The sequence below is a fragment of the Sparassis crispa genome, assembly GCF_003851025.1.
Source record: "Sparassis crispa DNA, contig_000002F, whole genome shotgun sequence".
NCBI lineage: Eukaryota > Fungi > Basidiomycota > Agaricomycetes > Polyporales > Sparassidaceae > Sparassis > Sparassis crispa.
This window is the reverse complement of record NW_020939749.1, coordinates 3,379,277-3,395,419: the sequence shown is the minus strand read 5'-3', so window position 1 is coordinate 3,395,419 and position 16,143 is coordinate 3,379,277. Positions and strand designations below refer to the sequence as shown.

The 16,143-nt window shown below is 52.2% G+C and overlaps 5 protein-coding genes across 5 annotated transcripts; 3 read left to right on the top strand and 2 right to left on the bottom strand.

Moving 5' to 3' along the window:
* Positions 1-547: 547 nt before the first annotated feature.
* Positions 548-2,379, top strand: SCP_0311490 (hypothetical protein; the record flags this gene model as incomplete). The annotated part of the gene is made up of 4 exons (XM_027756532.1): positions 548-1,449; positions 1,513-1,636; positions 1,691-1,995; positions 2,052-2,379. The coding sequence occupies 4 exons, from the start codon at positions 548-550 to the stop codon at positions 2,377-2,379; spliced, it is 1,659 nt and encodes a 552-aa protein (XP_027612333.1).
* Positions 2,380-4,132: 1,753 nt separating this feature from the next.
* On the top strand, positions 4,133-7,746 carry SCP_0311480 (hypothetical protein; the record flags this gene model as incomplete). Its single annotated transcript, XM_027756531.1, has 8 exons — positions 4,133-4,509; positions 4,566-5,127; positions 5,176-5,453; positions 5,512-5,616; positions 5,680-5,871; positions 5,919-6,461; positions 6,518-7,397; positions 7,459-7,746. The coding sequence occupies 8 exons, from the start codon at positions 4,133-4,135 to the stop codon at positions 7,744-7,746; spliced, it is 3,225 nt and encodes a 1,074-aa protein (XP_027612332.1).
* Positions 7,747-9,317: 1,571 nt separating this feature from the next.
* Positions 9,318-9,973, bottom strand: SCP_0311470 (hypothetical protein; the record flags this gene model as incomplete). Its single annotated transcript, XM_027756530.1, has 2 exons — positions 9,318-9,785; positions 9,845-9,973. The coding sequence occupies 2 exons, from the start codon at positions 9,971-9,973 to the stop codon at positions 9,318-9,320; spliced, it is 597 nt and encodes a 198-aa protein (XP_027612331.1).
* A 1,473-nt stretch (positions 9,974-11,446) lies between these two features.
* On the bottom strand, positions 11,447-12,359 carry SCP_0311460 (FAD/NAD(P)-binding domain-containing protein; the record flags this gene model as incomplete). The annotated part of the gene is made up of 4 exons (XM_027756529.1): positions 11,447-11,663; positions 11,713-11,831; positions 11,888-12,308; positions 12,355-12,359. 4 exons carry the CDS (start codon positions 12,357-12,359, stop codon positions 11,447-11,449), a joined length of 762 nt encoding a protein of 253 aa, XP_027612330.1.
* Positions 12,360-14,353: 1,994 nt separating this feature from the next.
* On the top strand, positions 14,354-16,051 carry SCP_0311450 (Polyporopepsin; the record flags this gene model as incomplete). Its single annotated transcript, XM_027756528.1, has 10 exons — positions 14,354-14,602; positions 14,661-14,688; positions 14,741-14,838; positions 14,893-14,923; positions 14,980-15,091; positions 15,145-15,206; positions 15,260-15,407; positions 15,456-15,589; positions 15,641-15,798; positions 15,854-16,051. The coding sequence occupies 10 exons, from the start codon at positions 14,354-14,356 to the stop codon at positions 16,049-16,051; spliced, it is 1,218 nt and encodes a 405-aa protein (XP_027612329.1).
* Positions 16,052-16,143: the final 92 nt, after the last annotated feature.

The following is a 16,143-nucleotide window of genomic DNA, read 5'->3' as shown; positions in this document are numbered from 1 at the left end:
AACGCGCCCCGACGCATCTTGACCCGCCATCACTACCTTCCTATTTGGGAACTAAGGCGCGATTTCTAACAGTAAGCGAAATCTTCAGCCCAACGTGTTCATCCAGCTATGGGGCTACTAGTATGGGGCGACCGGGCGTGACCTAGACGCTGGGTACACTCTTTCCGTCACAAAAGGCAGCCTCATGATCATGATGCCCGCATCTCAAGTATTGGTAAGAAGGGACATGTGTCGTCCAACACCACGCCAAGTGTCGGGAAATGTTCAGATAAGGCAGGCGTTCAAGTTCAACACACCACTTAGTTTTGTTTACTCGATCACAAGATACTTCCTCGCCGAGATGCTGCGCTTGGCCGCGACTTTGACTTGGCTACTTGATACAAGCTGATTGGCCTCTTGATGTTGCCACCGACGTCAATGCTCGGTGTGTCTCCGAGACTCCGAGTCGATCCCGAGCTCTACCCCTATACTTGCTGCGGGTGATATTCGTTCATAATCTACCGTGTTTACAGCTACTAGTCATGAACATATCGTTCAATCTTCTACCATGGCTACACTTACTTCTCATCCCGAGCCAACTCTGGTTGCAGCATCGACCAACATAGGCCACGCGCTCGTCTTCGAAAACGCCACTGAGCAGCGGGAGCCAATTACCCTTCACGTCCGAGGCCGCATTCCTCCCTGGCTGACAGGGTCACTCTATCGCACGGGCCCAGGGACTTTCAGAGTAGCCTCTGGGTCCGCACGGGGCCATTCCGTCAACATCCGCCACTGGTTCGACGGCCTCGGCCTCACCCACCGCTTCGAAATCATGCCAGACGGCTCTGTGCAATATCGCAATCACTCTACCGCGGAGGGCCTCCAGTCCCGCATTTCCAGGGCTGGTACCATTCCAACCGTAACGTTCGGTGTGCAGGACCCGTGCGAGACGCTCTTCTCCAAGTTCTTTACCTTGTTTAAACCCAACACGGAGGCGCCGCGTCGGGCAGGGAAGTGCGCCCCAGACGAGGCAAACATTTCCGTCACTCTGACGCCAAACATGCCCGGGATTGCCGCGCATCATTCCGCGTCCACCACCCCAAGCCTGAGGAACCTGGTAGCCAAGAGCGACCAGAATGCGCTTCAGATTCTCCATCCCGAGACGCTGGATCCGCTGCGCGTCATGACTTACACTCAGCTCGACCCGCGTCTCGACGGGCAGATTAGTGCCGCACATTCTTGCCACGACCCGACAACTGGGGAATTCTTCAACTTCACGCTGAAGTTGGGTCCCTCGCCGACTTACAAGGTCTTCAGGATTCGCCCAGAGGACGGCAAGCCGCCTCAGACCAAAGGTCACACCGTCGATATTCTGGCAGAGATCCGTGACGCTCCAGCTGCATACTTGCATTCGTTTGCGATGACGCAGAAGTACGTGGTGTTGTGTGTCTGGCAAGCCGACTTTTCATGGTAAGTTATCCGCCTCGCCTTCTTTCTGCCGAGGTTGGTGACTGATAGCCTGGTATCTTTCAGCTACGGCGTATCTGTTGGACTGAACCGAAATTTGGCGGGATCGTTCAAAAAATGGGATCCGAAAAGAGATACACTCTTCTATGTCATTGACCGGAACGATGGCGGAGTTGTGGCGAAGTTTAATGCAAGTATCATATTCTCAGGTGTACCCTAGCGTGCATTAATTCGTGGCGCTTAGGCTCCCCCTTTCTTCAACTTCCACAAGCTCAACTCCTACGACTCCGGCGCTGACGACATAGTTATTGATCTTGCTGTCTACGATAATCACTCCGTGATCGACCTTCTCTATCTCGACAATCTGAGGAACCTTGATGAGAACATTTATGCGCGGCTGACCCGTGCACGGCGTTATGTGCTAAAGGACGTTGGCCAAAACAAGGGACATATTCGCCCGGCCGAGATCGAGTTTACGTTGGCACATGAACTCAATATTGAGTTGCCGACGATTCATCCAGCGTTGTACTACAAGCCGTATCGCTACGCGTACGTGTTGGTCTCCTCCACAGCTCGGAATAAACTCACATTATGACGTGTATCAGTTACGGAATCAACAAAGCAGACCCGACGGTGCAGTCTTTCGCGGACAGGATCATCAAACTGGACATGTTCGATCTCACTGCTAAGCCGAAGCTCTGGGGCGCACCTGGATATGTCCCCGGAGAGCCGATCTTCATTCCGCGTCCAGGCTCTAATCCGCGCGGTGGGGAGGACGAAGGTGTTGTTCTCAGCGTTGTTCTGGACGCCGACGCGCAGAAGAGCATGCTGGTGATATTGAACGCGAAAGATCTGAAGGAGGAGGCTCGGGCTGAGATGCAGACGCATGTGCCCATGGGATTCCATGGTGCCTGGGTTAAGCGTGCTAAGTAGTTTCTTTTGCGTCCTTCGTGTATCTACATAATTCATACAGAAAGGAGAATATTGAATTTAATTTTCGGAGACGGGACTAGACCGACGCAAGCGTTCGCTGACGCCGCCTTCAACGATTTCTGTTGTATTTCGAAAGTTGAGGACCTGACGTACATGTACTGCGCTCGTTCTCACTTTTCAGGCCGTTAGTGGCTGAGTGAGAGGGTGATGTGCAGTTAGAGACTCGCGATAAGCTGAGCACTACCAGGAGAAGTCCTCTTCGATGACGTAACTGGAATATATTCACAAACGACTTCCCTGGGACGGTAGGTAAGGCGCAATGAGATCAATTTCTCTGTACTCTTATACCCACGGGCATTTGGAATGGCGCAGAAGAGGAGGTATATAAGAGCCTACAGCCTCCGCTTAGTGCCGCCAATCCTCTCCTTCGTTCCCTCCGATGGCTAGTGATGCCGTACGGTCGCGGCTGCATGCTACACCACACCAACAGTACACGGGCCTGTTGGAGCAGCGTAGCAGGCATCTCCGGAGCTACGGTTATTCTGAGTTCAGCTCTGCACTCTAGGAGCCTGGGAATCAACTCTCTAATGCAAACCGGGCCCTTCATCGCGATGAGTCGGACGATGTGACACAGTAGCGAGAATGTGAGGATGTGGCGTCCAAATCGATGTGATCCAATTCTGGATTAACCGCATTTTATGACTCTATGCAGATGAGGAACGAAAAACGAAAAAGTCGCTCCGTGAAGCCACGAATCTGGTACGGAAGCATCGTCGCCAAATGCTCCTTTCAGATCTGCGAACGGAAACGTACTGTCGAGCCGTTGAATAAACGATACTCAGAAACCTTCGCAGGAGGGCCGGAAGTATGCGCTGCTGTACAAACTTGAAATCTGATGGACGAAGAGAACATACGATCCTTGAGCCTTAATGCTAGTGATGGTATCCCGAGTTGTTCTTTTGGCACACAGGCGATAGGTGTAGTGTACCCGGACGTAACTGAGTTTGAATTGATAGAGGGCGGAGGGCGCGGACCCAGAAAGCGGCATCATGTGCAACGACGTACTGTCCTTGTACAGCAGTTGAAGCAACAACCGAGGTCATCATGTGCCAGTAAAGAGATCTAGAGAGACGACGAAATTAGCTAAATTCAACCGTCAGGCAGCGGGCAACGCATCCGTGTTAGGGAGAGGCCAGAAGATAGTGTGCTCGCAGAGGCCCGACATTGTATATGTATGTCGAAGAAGACGAACATGCCAGGTAATGTCAGCGGGAGACAGAATGAAACACCTCGGTCACCCACACTGCGGATATCACGGTGGAATGACATTGCGGATAGCGCAGTGGAATGACAACGAACGCAGAACGACGCGTCGAAGTTTGACAGCATACCAGCTAATTGCGGGTGCACCATGCCCGCCTGGTGGCTTGGATGCGTTCTTTTTTCTTTTCTTTTTGGAGTAAGCGTAACGACACAGGGGGCAGCTGTACTCTGACAGCCCCCCGGCTTGGATGCGTTCTTGGTGGCGGCTGATATAGCTGTCCTGTTATTCTTCCTGTAGAGATTTTGTACTAGGCCTGCATATACAAGGAGCTTGAGCAGAAGATCAATCTCAATGCCCAAAACGAACACTAAACCGTGACGAACTCGCGACGCGTCACATACAGTCACACCGTGTTTCCACCTCGACCGTGATGGTAGAGAGTCAACTTCACTTTGAAGGCGCAACCTCGTCTTTATTTTCTCTCTCGAAATGTTTTGCCCCTCTCCCGTGTTGCACGACATAGCTGACTCTTCCGAATGGCCTCCTCAGGCTCAAGAAGTTGCTCTTCTGCTCTCCCAACCTCTTCCCGAGTATATCTCTACTGGACCCTGGCCTTTCGTCTCCTCGATCGCTACTCATCTCTTGGACGAGCTACGTCAAGATACACCATACCAAGGAGCTTTAATGCCCAGCGGTCAATTCGTATCGCGTGTCCATGAGGTGTTCGACTTAGTCTTGTCGACTGTGGCGGCTCTTCGTGAACTCGAATCTCTCGAGGACTGTGGCCGACCTCGGCCAACGGTTACTTTGTGGTCTTCACTCTTCAAGGGAATCGGAATGGTATGCTCACCAGAGTCTTGCTACTTGTTCGTGTATTCTCATACCCTGAATTGCTCGATTTCGATTTTTGACCTCATAACAGGAATGGAGCATCGTTTGTTCTGCCACGGGTGTCCCCACGATCGAGCCAAGTCGCATTCGATGGTGTTGCAACTATTCTCATCTCTCACGTCGTGGACGAAAGCGGATTTTCTCGCTCCTGCTCGTCGTCGAACGCCATGGATGTTGACGCACCCTCCGATGGCACTCCGTCGCAATCCGACGGCACAGATGGATCGACCTCACATAATTCCATGGATCTCTCTATTGACGGCACTCGCTCTACGGTAGACTCTGAGGGCGACTACGCCGATGAGGATCAGGAGAGCACCGACGAAACCTCCCAAGAACTCAGTGGACCCTCTATCGACGTCCCTTTCGATGCGCACGTGCTGAGCGGGTCCGGCCGGCGATCTTTCGTCGTTTTGCCTATGATCTGCGTGGCTGACGCGGACAATATCCGGTCCCTGGTGACTAGTGTCGCATATCAGCGCCGCATCTGGGATATCGATGAACCCGTGGTCGGCTTCGAGATCTCGAAGTTTGGTACTGTAGCCCGTATTTTACTCGCCTGGGTCGGCACGGAAATGGACAGTGACTGCTTGGTTGGTCTGCTCGGCTTCATTGTCGATTTAATGCTGATAACTCTGCAGCCAGCTGTGCACATCGCGTGTGCCAGTACGCATTCTGGGGCAACAATAGGGAATTTTGATCTCACGGACACACGATCGGCACTCACGCTAGCACAGATTGTGCTAGGTCTAGATGCGCACTGCCAGCGGATAGTGTCGAAGTTGAAGCATCGACCAGCTATCGATGCGTATCACTGGAGATCTGACTATGTGAACGAACATGAGGATCAGTGTGACAATGGTGATCTGGGGACACGGGTAGCGCATTGGGCAAGAACAATTGATGCGCGCGGCGAAGGGTGAGCAGCTTGATAAGACATCGATAGATGCATCCAACTCACCTTCCTTCCCTCTCAGAGGCAACAACGAGGTTGAGATTGACCTTTCGACTCCACCCACATCGGAGATGAGTAAACTACCAAGCATCATCGAAAGCCCGGGGAAACCCACGACTACTGAAAGGTATGAGAAGCCCTACCTCGGTGATCGTTCATGACTGATCCATCTCTTCTCGCAATCATAAAGTCGCGGTCGATCTGCTACGCGTGGTCCGACGTCTCAGACCGGAAGTGACTCCAAGACGTCGCGCACCGGTGTAGAGCAAGACAGCGTGAAGTCACAGAGCCTTAAAGACGACAAGGCCTCGCAAAAGTCGGAACCGAAGGGTCGGAAAAGCAGGAGTGAATCTGCCACGCGGACCGATAGATCGAGTTCCAGGTGAGTGTACGTGCGGTCATATTGTATGCCACTGATTCTGTGTCCAGATTAGCGAGGACGACTTCAGTTGCATTCGACGGGCTGGTGACGCCTGCGACCTGGCTGTTTGAGAGAAAGGCTTTCCCGATTGGTCTGATCAAGGTGCCTGACGGCGCTGAAGATGCGGACGAAATCAATCAGAAGATTGATGTGTATAACAAGGTTGTCATTGAATTTGCATGGCCCAGTCGAGCATGGTCAACCCTAGTGGATATTCCGATTCTGCATCAGATATCAACTCCTTGTGCTGATTTAAACCAGGACAAAATGCCACCAGTAGACAAAGCTGTTCAAAAGATTCAGAGGGTCTTGTTCGAGAACTATTTGACATTTGCACCAAATCAGAAACCAGCCAAATTAGATCCATCGCATCTGGCCATCCTATCGAGTCGATTCTCTACCATCCTCTATGCATCGGCGGGTGCTTATGGCCGCCATGTAGCCTTGTCTGGTCTCCCTGTTAATGAAGCGGAGGCGAGATATGACTGGGACAAAATGCTTCTCCAATTCTGCGTCCCAGATTCTGACCGCATTGTTTCACCATATGTTCTGTGAGTGAATACTCTAATTACAGCTCTCATCATCGAGCTCACCTTGGGATATGCAGGTTTGAACGAGAGCTCACCTTCCCTCGAAACAAGGCTGTGGATTCCATCAGCGACCATGACAAGTCACCGGAGCTGCAGAGAGATTTGGCTCAAAAGCAGGTGGACTTGGCCTTAGGCTATCGCCACCATTGCTTGACTGTGCTGTCGTCACCTCGATTTGATGAAGCACCAGCACTTGTGCAATCTCAGGCAGATGCAGCATCCAGTCAAGCTTTGCAATTTTTTCTTCAGCTCAAGTCAGTTTCTGTCAAACCTGACAAGATGCTTGACACTCTTAGAAATCATGCCACCTCAGAGCCACTCAGGGGCATATGTGATGCCATTGTGGTCGGCCATATCAAGGATGCTTTTGATGATAAAGACTCTCCCGCCACTCAGAGGTTTCTCAAGAAACAGGCTCTTGTACAGCATACCTTGACGACGCAACTCAAGGACAAGGACAAGTCATCTGATGAATTGGCATCTCAGCCTCCTTCGCAACCGTCAACGGGAACACCGGCGGCTCGCCCAAAGAGAACAGCCTCACGTTCTCGGGCACAGGCCGCGGATAACATTGACTGGCAGAAACATGTGGGTGATCCATTTATCAATTCCTGCAGTCCCTTGGTTTTGCAGGACCCGACCAAGAGCAGTGACAGACCTCGGGACGTCGATCCAGAAGCGATTACAAAAGATCAGTTGTTACTACCAGTGATGGTTGTGGAATACAAACGCTGGAATGAGGACCAGGCGAAGTCCCTTAACCAGGGACGGTTCTACTGCGTGGCTTCAGTCACATTCCTCGCGGTGCTCGGCATCGAGGGACACCCGGTCTTCGCGCTGGTCACAAATGGGGTGGTGGGCGCTGTTCTGCTTTCGTGGCAGTCACCGCAAACAAAGGCGAGTCCATTATTTAATATGATCGCAACTGGATCTAACCTCAGTTGCTTTGTTATCGCAGAAAATATATGTCATAGAACGGAATGTCTGCACGTTCGACCTCTCCAAGCCTCTCCAAGCATTCCACTTCGCAACATTCCTCATCCGGCTTCGCGAGCAGCACGAGAAGTTGCAGGCCCTCTTTGAGGCCAAGAAGACGGAATTTAAAGCAAAGGTATCTGCGCAGCAATTCGAGGAGTGGACGATGGCAGCACAGGATGTGCTACTGAGGGCTCAACGGGCGGAGGCTGAGGCTGCCGCCGCTTCGCGAGCTGCGGCTGAGGCTGCCGCCAGTCCCAGCGGCGCTTAGCCTCCTGCTAGTGATATCCCAGCGGACATCTCTCCCAGCGCCTGATCATTATGCCACCGATGTCACTGGCACTGTGGCGCAGAGGTGGAATTCGGGGTGTACCCTTTTCTCAGGCAATTGATGCCGTTATGCTCTCATGCTCTCATCCAAGTTCTTGATGTCGCTGCACTCTTACGGTCTTATTCACGTTGCTCTCGATGTCGCTATGCTCCTTCACTTTTATGTTTTGATATGTCTATGTGTATCTGTGGTTTTATACATCCTGTCTAGTTAACTAAGAACTTGTACGTGTAACGCAGGATTTTGGATCTCAGGGCGGCACGGTCAAAGGTTCAGGGTATGTGCAGCCCTCGATAGGTATCTAAGCCCATTTCCGAGGTGCCGACAGAAAATTATGCTCGTCAACAATAGCTTACGGCTGGTGATATATCATTGCGATACAGACTGGAGCGAACGGACGGCAGAGTAGTGTACACAGTGGACTACTGCATCGGCCTCACGTACCATCTGAATGAACAGGCAAGCAGCAGGGCTCAGGACGCATCGGGGTTGTACGCGCTGGGTCGACAGGGTGCAACTTCGGTCAGCGTCGGCGTGCATCAGTCAGAGGAGGAATTTGGACAAGAATAGGGACCGTACCCCGTTGTCCTCTGGGGGTACCAGCTATCCGTCGCCATCGTTCTCACAACATGTACACCGGGGAAATCTGCGCGAGTATCAGTGCAGTGATACTGAGAAGGGGAAATGCCGTATCAGTCTTGGCAAACTGCCCGCTCTAGTCTGTGCGTCCCACGCGTGCCGCGTGGGACATCGACAGTGTCGTATCGTCTATGCTACCGCCGCAAACCTACCGCCGCGCGTCGAGCCTGCATGCGGCATGGTCAATTATGGAAGATAGGCGGCACCAGATGCGACAAAACGCACTTCGCGAGGAGCGCATTGGTGTACACTGCACGAGGGTCAGCGGAAGCGAGAGGCGGGAGACGCACGCTCGGTCAGAGGTAGATGGAGAAGTATATTATGTCGTGCGAAATGGCACCTCTGCTCGGCCATGGGGAAGGCGGACGTGAGGCGCACCTGATGACGACGATCCCGACAACATTGCCAATATGGCGCGCGTCAGCAGACACACGCGCTGTGTGCGTAGCGGTCAATTACCTCGTCAGCAGGCCAGTATTAGCTGTGTAGAAGACGATGCGGTCGATGATCTGCACAGTACGAGATGGGTAAGTAGCATGCAAATTGAAAGGTGACGCGTACCGTACGTGCCAGAGCTGGTGCGCATTACGAAGGTCATAATCAGTCCGTGCTGTGTCCAAACCAAGTAAAATACATACCAGCTGGTCCCAGAAATTAGGAAAACTGAGTGCTGTTTGAGTGCCGCTTGAAAGTGTTATGATAGGCTTTCTATCTTCAAGTTTCATTCTCTGGGCGGCTACTTGGTGCCTCCATAGCTATGCTCGGCCGATTCATTACGATGAGTTGTCACATACCGTACGTCGCTCGACCATATGCATCTCGTGGCCAGCCGCTTCCAAGAGCATGGATTACAGAATGCCCACAGGCGCGAATCATGCCCCATTGCAAAGCGCATCTCGAAGAGGGAAACATACATCTTCTCCACCCGGTACTCTCTTGATCCACTGCTGGCGTATATCCCACCCTTCTTCGACTGAGCCCTTTCCGTCGTTCTCCGCCTGGCTAGCTCTCTCCAACACAAAATTCCTCAGCTCGCGCATCTTCTCCTCGTTGCCATTGACACCGGCTTCCGCCGCCTCACGCACACGCGCTAGCACTTCTTGCGCGGCGGTACTGCCCCCAGAGTCTGCTGCGATGAATTTGCCCGCATTCTCATTAAGCAGCTGCGTGATTCCGGGCAGCTTGTCAAGGTAGGGGTCAGCCTGCTGTACGGCCTTATTCCACGCATCTTGGGAGGATGCCTCGGTGAGTTTTCGGAGAGCCTCGGTCTTGGATTCAATCAACTCTTTTGCTTCGTTGAGGCGCTCTGGGCTGAAGCCCTTCGAGAATATGTCTTTCACCTGACGCATTCTCGCAGGTAAGTTCGCTCACGTTTACTATGATGTACTGCTCATATTACCTGACGCGCTGTATCGTCAAAAATCTTCTTCGCTTCAGGTCCCCTCTTCTCTGCCATGTTCTTTAGTTCATCATATCCTCCATCGAGCTTCTCGGACACCTGAGGAAACTTCTCTGCAAGTTTCTGCATCACGTCTTGGCGAATCTTCTTCCCACCCTCTGGAGTTCGACCATGCGTCGCTTGACAACCTCCAGCACCTTTATACCGATCTCGACATCAGAGCCCTCTTTTCTCTGTTTCAAAATACCTTCGACTTCATCATACGCGTCCCCTAGGATCCTGTCCACCTCACCGCGATGGGTGTCATGCAGCTCTTCGAGGGAGTCGAATGTCGCGTCAACGTATGAAGACGCGCCTGGGATGAACCCTGCGTATAACTTCGCTGTGCTCCTCAGGAACGTGAGGTTAGGGTTCTTCGGCGCATTCTCGACAATGGCACGCTTCGTCTTCGCATAGTAGTTCTGCACAACCTTCGAAGCGTCCACCGCCTGCTTGAACCCAGAGAAATAGTACCACACGTAACCTGAAAGGGATTATTCGACCGAGGTCCTCTAGGACAATTGATTCGAAGGGACAACTTGCCCCCTGCAATGACGACCGTTCCGCCTGCAACGCCGGCTCCTACATGGCTCCATATAGCAGACGAGGACGACAGCTCTTCAGATACGGTTGGGTAATACTTTAACGCAGTCCGTCTACCTGCCGCACGACGAGCTGCGAGTCGCATAGAGTTTGCATTAGAGACACGGACGATGGGGAATCTCGAGGATGCCAGCATGATGATCAGCCTAACAGCAACCGAAGAGCCTGAGGTGATGGTAGAAGGTGGAAAAGTCGTGTTTACGCATTGTTCAGAAGGTCTGGTTTACGTACACGTCGGACGGAGACGATTAATCTGCAGAAGAAGGTGGCCGTGCGACGCCAGTGCATACTGAAACGATTTCAAGGCGAACGGTCACGTGCAGACCGCACTGTATAAACTTGAATGCTGAGCGTTAACAAATGCACGGAAGTCGTTTAGAGACAGAATTTTCGACGAATATGCTAACTGAATGCTGAGCGCGTGGTAACCAATACGCGGAGGTGATTTAGAGAAATGACCTTCGAAGGAGATATATACGCACATTGAGTAGCACAAACGATGACACCGACCTAGATCTCGCTCTTTCCCTGCTCGAACGGCTCATTGTAAGCCTGCTCGTAACTATCTGCCGGGGTACTGCCGTCCATGTAGAGCTCACGAATCGCGTCGTTGCCTTGCTTGCACGCCGGAACCCCATGCAGTACGCGATTCTCACCCTGCTTCCGTGCCCCCTTGACTAGCGCGGAGGTGCGGGGGATGCGACGTTACTCGAACTCAGTGAAAATCATGGAAAGGATGGAGGTAGAAGGGGCTTGGGCAGATGGGTTATGTTTCGCCAGAAGCCGCACTCAATGATAGATGTCTTCGAATGCTAGGTTCGCGCCCTGCCCAAGGTGCTGTCAAAATAGAACCATGAGCGGATATCAACACGCGAGCAACACCACGGGAGACGCACTGGACTTGTCGGATGAGCAGCATCTCCCAGCAGCACGACCCTATCCTTGTGCCAGGTCTTCAATTTAGGCCTCTCGTACAATCCATAGTGCCCACATATTATGTGAGACTTTCGCAACCAACAAATACGTCGGACATACCTTGACAATGGTCTTTGCATTAGAGACGAGTTCTCCTCCACCAAATCCCCACTTGTTGAAACGGCTTTCTCTGAATTCCCGTTGACGTTCTTCGTCCATTGCGCGCCAAGTCTCCTTGGCCTCAGGTTCTTGCAAAGTAACGCTGCATCCAACTGTGAGTTCACCTCCGTTAAAAATGGATAAGTACTCACGCCCAAGATGTCTGCTTTTCGTTGACCTGATAGAAGACCATGTGTGCGCCATTGCCGTATAAATTTGTCACCCCAGGACGGTTCAGGTAAGCCTTCGGGGTCGGAGATGAGCCGCCAGTCTAATGTAGCATGGCACTCAGACGGCGTACTGATGTCAGAAGCGTTTGAGACAGACCTGTGTGAGGCCCGTAAAATCGGCTTTCTCCTCACCAAACAGGCTGATGCGAGTGTTGCTGTGCAGGCCATCGCAGCCGACGACAGAGCTGGCAGTGTCGATCTTGCCATTGGCGAAGACGACTTCGACACTCTCCTCAGACTGCGTGAGCCCGACAACTTGGTGTCCCCGGACAATCTGCACGCCGTGGATGTGCGCTTCCGCGACAAGAGTGCGGCAGAACGTGGGACGATGCACGCCGAGCAGACACATCCCCGGCCCGACAAGCTCTGGCAACATCGAGGGCGCGTCAGTGTCTGCGAGGAGGCCTTCGTCTTCCGGAACAGAAGAACAGAAGAAGAGATTATTGAGCTGCAAGCCAACAATCTTGGCGCAGAAGCCTGGAATTAACGACAAAACGCGCAAGCCATTCGGTTGCAAACTACAGACTGTTTTTAGCTACATAAGACAATAGCCCAAAAACATACCACATCGAGAGCCCCTGATCGGTACATTTCTGAAGTCGTTCATATACGACCGGCTCGTAGCCCTTTCCCTTCAGGAATATGGCTTGGACAGGCCCAGCGATTCCACATCCAGCGATGATAACTTTGGTTTTCGACGCCTTCAGGTACGATTGCGAGGCAACTTGGTGACCATCGTTACTCAGGTAGGTGCTTATATAGTATCCAGATGGTCACAGAGGTCGAGACGCACAGCAGGCATTCTCCTCTACAGAGCGCATACCGCACCAGCCAAAGGAACGTGCAAACGCGTTACACGTGATCGCGGCTAGTCGCGGCTCCGATGTTGAATTTCACCCGGAAGCGTCCAAGACTCCCGGGCCATTGAAGCTTCCTTTGATTCATCACCTGGACTTTTCTATTGAACAAGCTCGGACAAGCTCTTGTAAAAAGTTTGACTGAAGCAACGATTGACTCTGATTGACTCCGTCTCATAGTGGGAACCACACACCATGAGGCCCTGCGTCATGGTGGCGCATTGGCCAGATATGCTGTCTGGTAGAATGGCAAAGACCTCAACTTTTCTGTGCTCGTTCTCAAGCCTCAGGCTTTGCTGTAGTCATAAATCAATTGGTTCTATTCGACTGTGACAGCATTGACATTTTTGGCACAAGATCCTCCACGTCTCAAGACGGTGGTGTTGCAAGTCCGGGTGAGGCGCACAGACCAATTAATTTGACATTTCTGCCGTCGCTGCTCATCGTGTCTTCAACAACGAATTGGATCATAGGGCTATCACCCTCGATTCGACTCGCCATTTTTGCTGACAAAGGTTGAATATACTGGTGACAGTCATTAGATTATAATAATACGTCATTTCGGAGCTGATCTTGTTTTCTCTTCTATCTGTAGATTTCGTGACATCAAATCATAGTTGAGTGTGTCCAAAGACTTAAGAGGAGCCTTCAATTACCGCAGCTACTGCTCAGAATGGGTATATCATTTCTGGATAACGAGAAGGGGTATAGCTAAGGGAGCAAGCAGCACGAGGATATGTCCATGGCCAGGGCGTGGACGGCAACGATGAGCAGATATGAAAACCCATCTCCGCCGTCACGCACACGTACCCAAATCACTGGCAGGAACTAGTCCCCGTCTCTGTGTGGCCCGCCCGGGACAGTACAGAAGACCTGACAGCTGCCAAAGGCTGTCGTTTGCGACGTGGTGGGAATAGGAGCCATCGAATGGTCGCTCGCTTTACTGGATCATATGCATTCAAAATTCTCCTCCGAAAACCAGAACACATGCTCAGCAACTGTCAGTCTGCATTATTAGCACGCGAGACGACATTCCGCAATGATCAACCGAGTATAAGTGTTTCCCCCACTGCGACTGATCAACCGTGCCCATGCGGATGGATATATGGATCTTGTAACTGCTGACCTCTAGGACCCCAGTGCTTTTGTAAGTTGTGATTCGGGTGCAAAGGCGCAGATAAGTAATGTATTCTCTTTGTCTGATCTTCCTCTCTTGGGTATTTTTCATTCGTCTGAAGATCGAGGGTGTTGTTTTAGCCACCGCACAACTCATGCTGGTCCCAAGAAATTCTCATATGTGGGCAATGGAGGTGCATCGCTGAGTTGCTTCAGAACTTCGTGCAGTCCTTTCTACCCATCTAGAGCTGTTCATCTCTCTCCGGTTAAAGAAGGCGTGTCTGGGGGAGCAGCTTGCCATCCTATCGCAACTTGCGCAGGAAATGCGAAGTCACTGGACTAATCAATGATATTGCAGTCACATAAGCTTGCCACACCACGAGTCTCGTACTTTTTTTGTTCCGTCCAGCTGTCATCGCCACGCATTGCGAGATCCCAGATACTCCACCAAACGTTCGCAAACCGGGTTGGGCGTGCACACAATTCCTTTGCGTGCTTGTTTATGAGCTAGCGCGGATGCTCAAATACCCTGGTAGCGCGTCTCAAGCTCCATTCCACACATCGCGCTTCACTCGTATCGCACTCTAATCATGGCCTTTGGTTCTCTGCTCTCAACTCTTGTGCTGGCCCTCGCGGTTGCCGCAAGCCCGGTTGCGATCCCTCCGAACAGTTTCGTATCGCTTCCGCTGGCCAGGCGCTTCAATGCCACTGGCACTGTTAACCTACTCCAAAGGGATCAAGCTCGTGCTGCCGCCCTCAAAGCCAACGGCCGAGCAAGATTGCAGGACCGCTCAGGCAGTGTCGCCGCCACGAATGATGCCATTACCTATACCGTCCAGGTAAGGTTTTAACGTATCATTCCATATTCGTCTCTGATACGCGTTACTTTCACTCTAGGTCGATATCGGCACTCCGGGCACCTCGTGTGAGTATACGGTCTGGACTCTCTAGAACGTCAAGCTCACATTATCCGACAGACAGTCTCTTGATCGATACCGGCTCCTCCAATACGTGGGTCGGTGCGGGCAAGTCGTTCGTGTCCTCTCCCTCCACTGTTAACACCGGAGAGAGTGTAGTAAGTCTTCGTAGATGCTATGAGGCTAGTTGCGCTGAGAGTCGACCCCTTCAGACGGTCACCTACGGCTCTGGCTCCTTCTCCGGTCTGTGATTTTCGTGAAAGTGAAATCTCGCCGTCACTGAGAGCTACGCATGACAGGTACCGAATATGAGGACACCGTCTCTCTGGGCAACGGATTGACAATCAGAAACCAGTCCTTCGGCGTCGCATCCCAGACTGGAGGATTTTACGGTGTTGACGGCGTCATTGGGTAAGATTTCAAGCTCTCTCAGAAAGCACTAGCCTTGCTGATCATGTTCCTAGTATTGGCCCTGTAGATCTGACTAAGGGCACAGTCGGATACTCGGACGCAGAGATTCCCACTGGTGTGGCTGCTTGTCTGTCTGAATTGCTACCCTTGATGACTTCCCCGTGCTAGTCACCGACAACCTTTACTCTCAGGGAGTCATATCTGAGCACCTTGTTGCGGTCTCGTTTGAGCCCACAACCTCCGAGGGCGTCACGAACGGTGAGCTCACCTTTGGTGGAACCGACTCCTCGAAATACACCGGTTCCATCGCTTACACGTAAGTGCACTGACCCTCCCGAAAACTCAGCTCACATGTGTCCTACAGGTCTCTCACGACCACTTCTCCTGCCTCCTACTACTGGGGCATCGATGAGTCGATCGCCTATGGTTCCGAGACCATCTTAAACAATACCGCTGGTATCGTCGACACTGGTACCACCCTCATCCTCATTGCCAGTGGTAAGTGGTTTCTACAAGCCACTGCGAGCCCTGTTAATATCTTCTGCGCAGACGCCTACAGCAAGTACCAGTCTGCTACGGGCGCCGTCGAGGATGAGGGTACGGGTCTACTACGCATTACATCGTCCCAGTACAGCAATCTCAAGACCCTGAACTTCAACATTGGCAGCGAGACCTACGGACTCACCGCCAACGCCCAGATCTGGCCGGTACGTCTGTTGCACATCGGCGCTTCTGTGCCCCGCTGACAGGCGCTCCCTTTAGCGCTCGCTGAACACCAACATTGGTGGCTCCCCGAGCGACATCTATCTCATCGTTAACGACATCGGCAGCCCTTCCGGCGAGGGCTTAGACTTCATCAACGGCTACACCTTCCTCGAGCGGTTCTACTCTGTGTTCGACACTGGCAACAGCCGCGTTGGCTTCGCCACGACGTCTTACACGAACGCGACGACCAACTAGCGCTGAGCTGTGACACGATGGCAGAGGGCGAAATGCAAAGGTAGAAGGAAGTATCTGGGTTTGGATCTGCTTTGCGAATGTTTGCATACAAT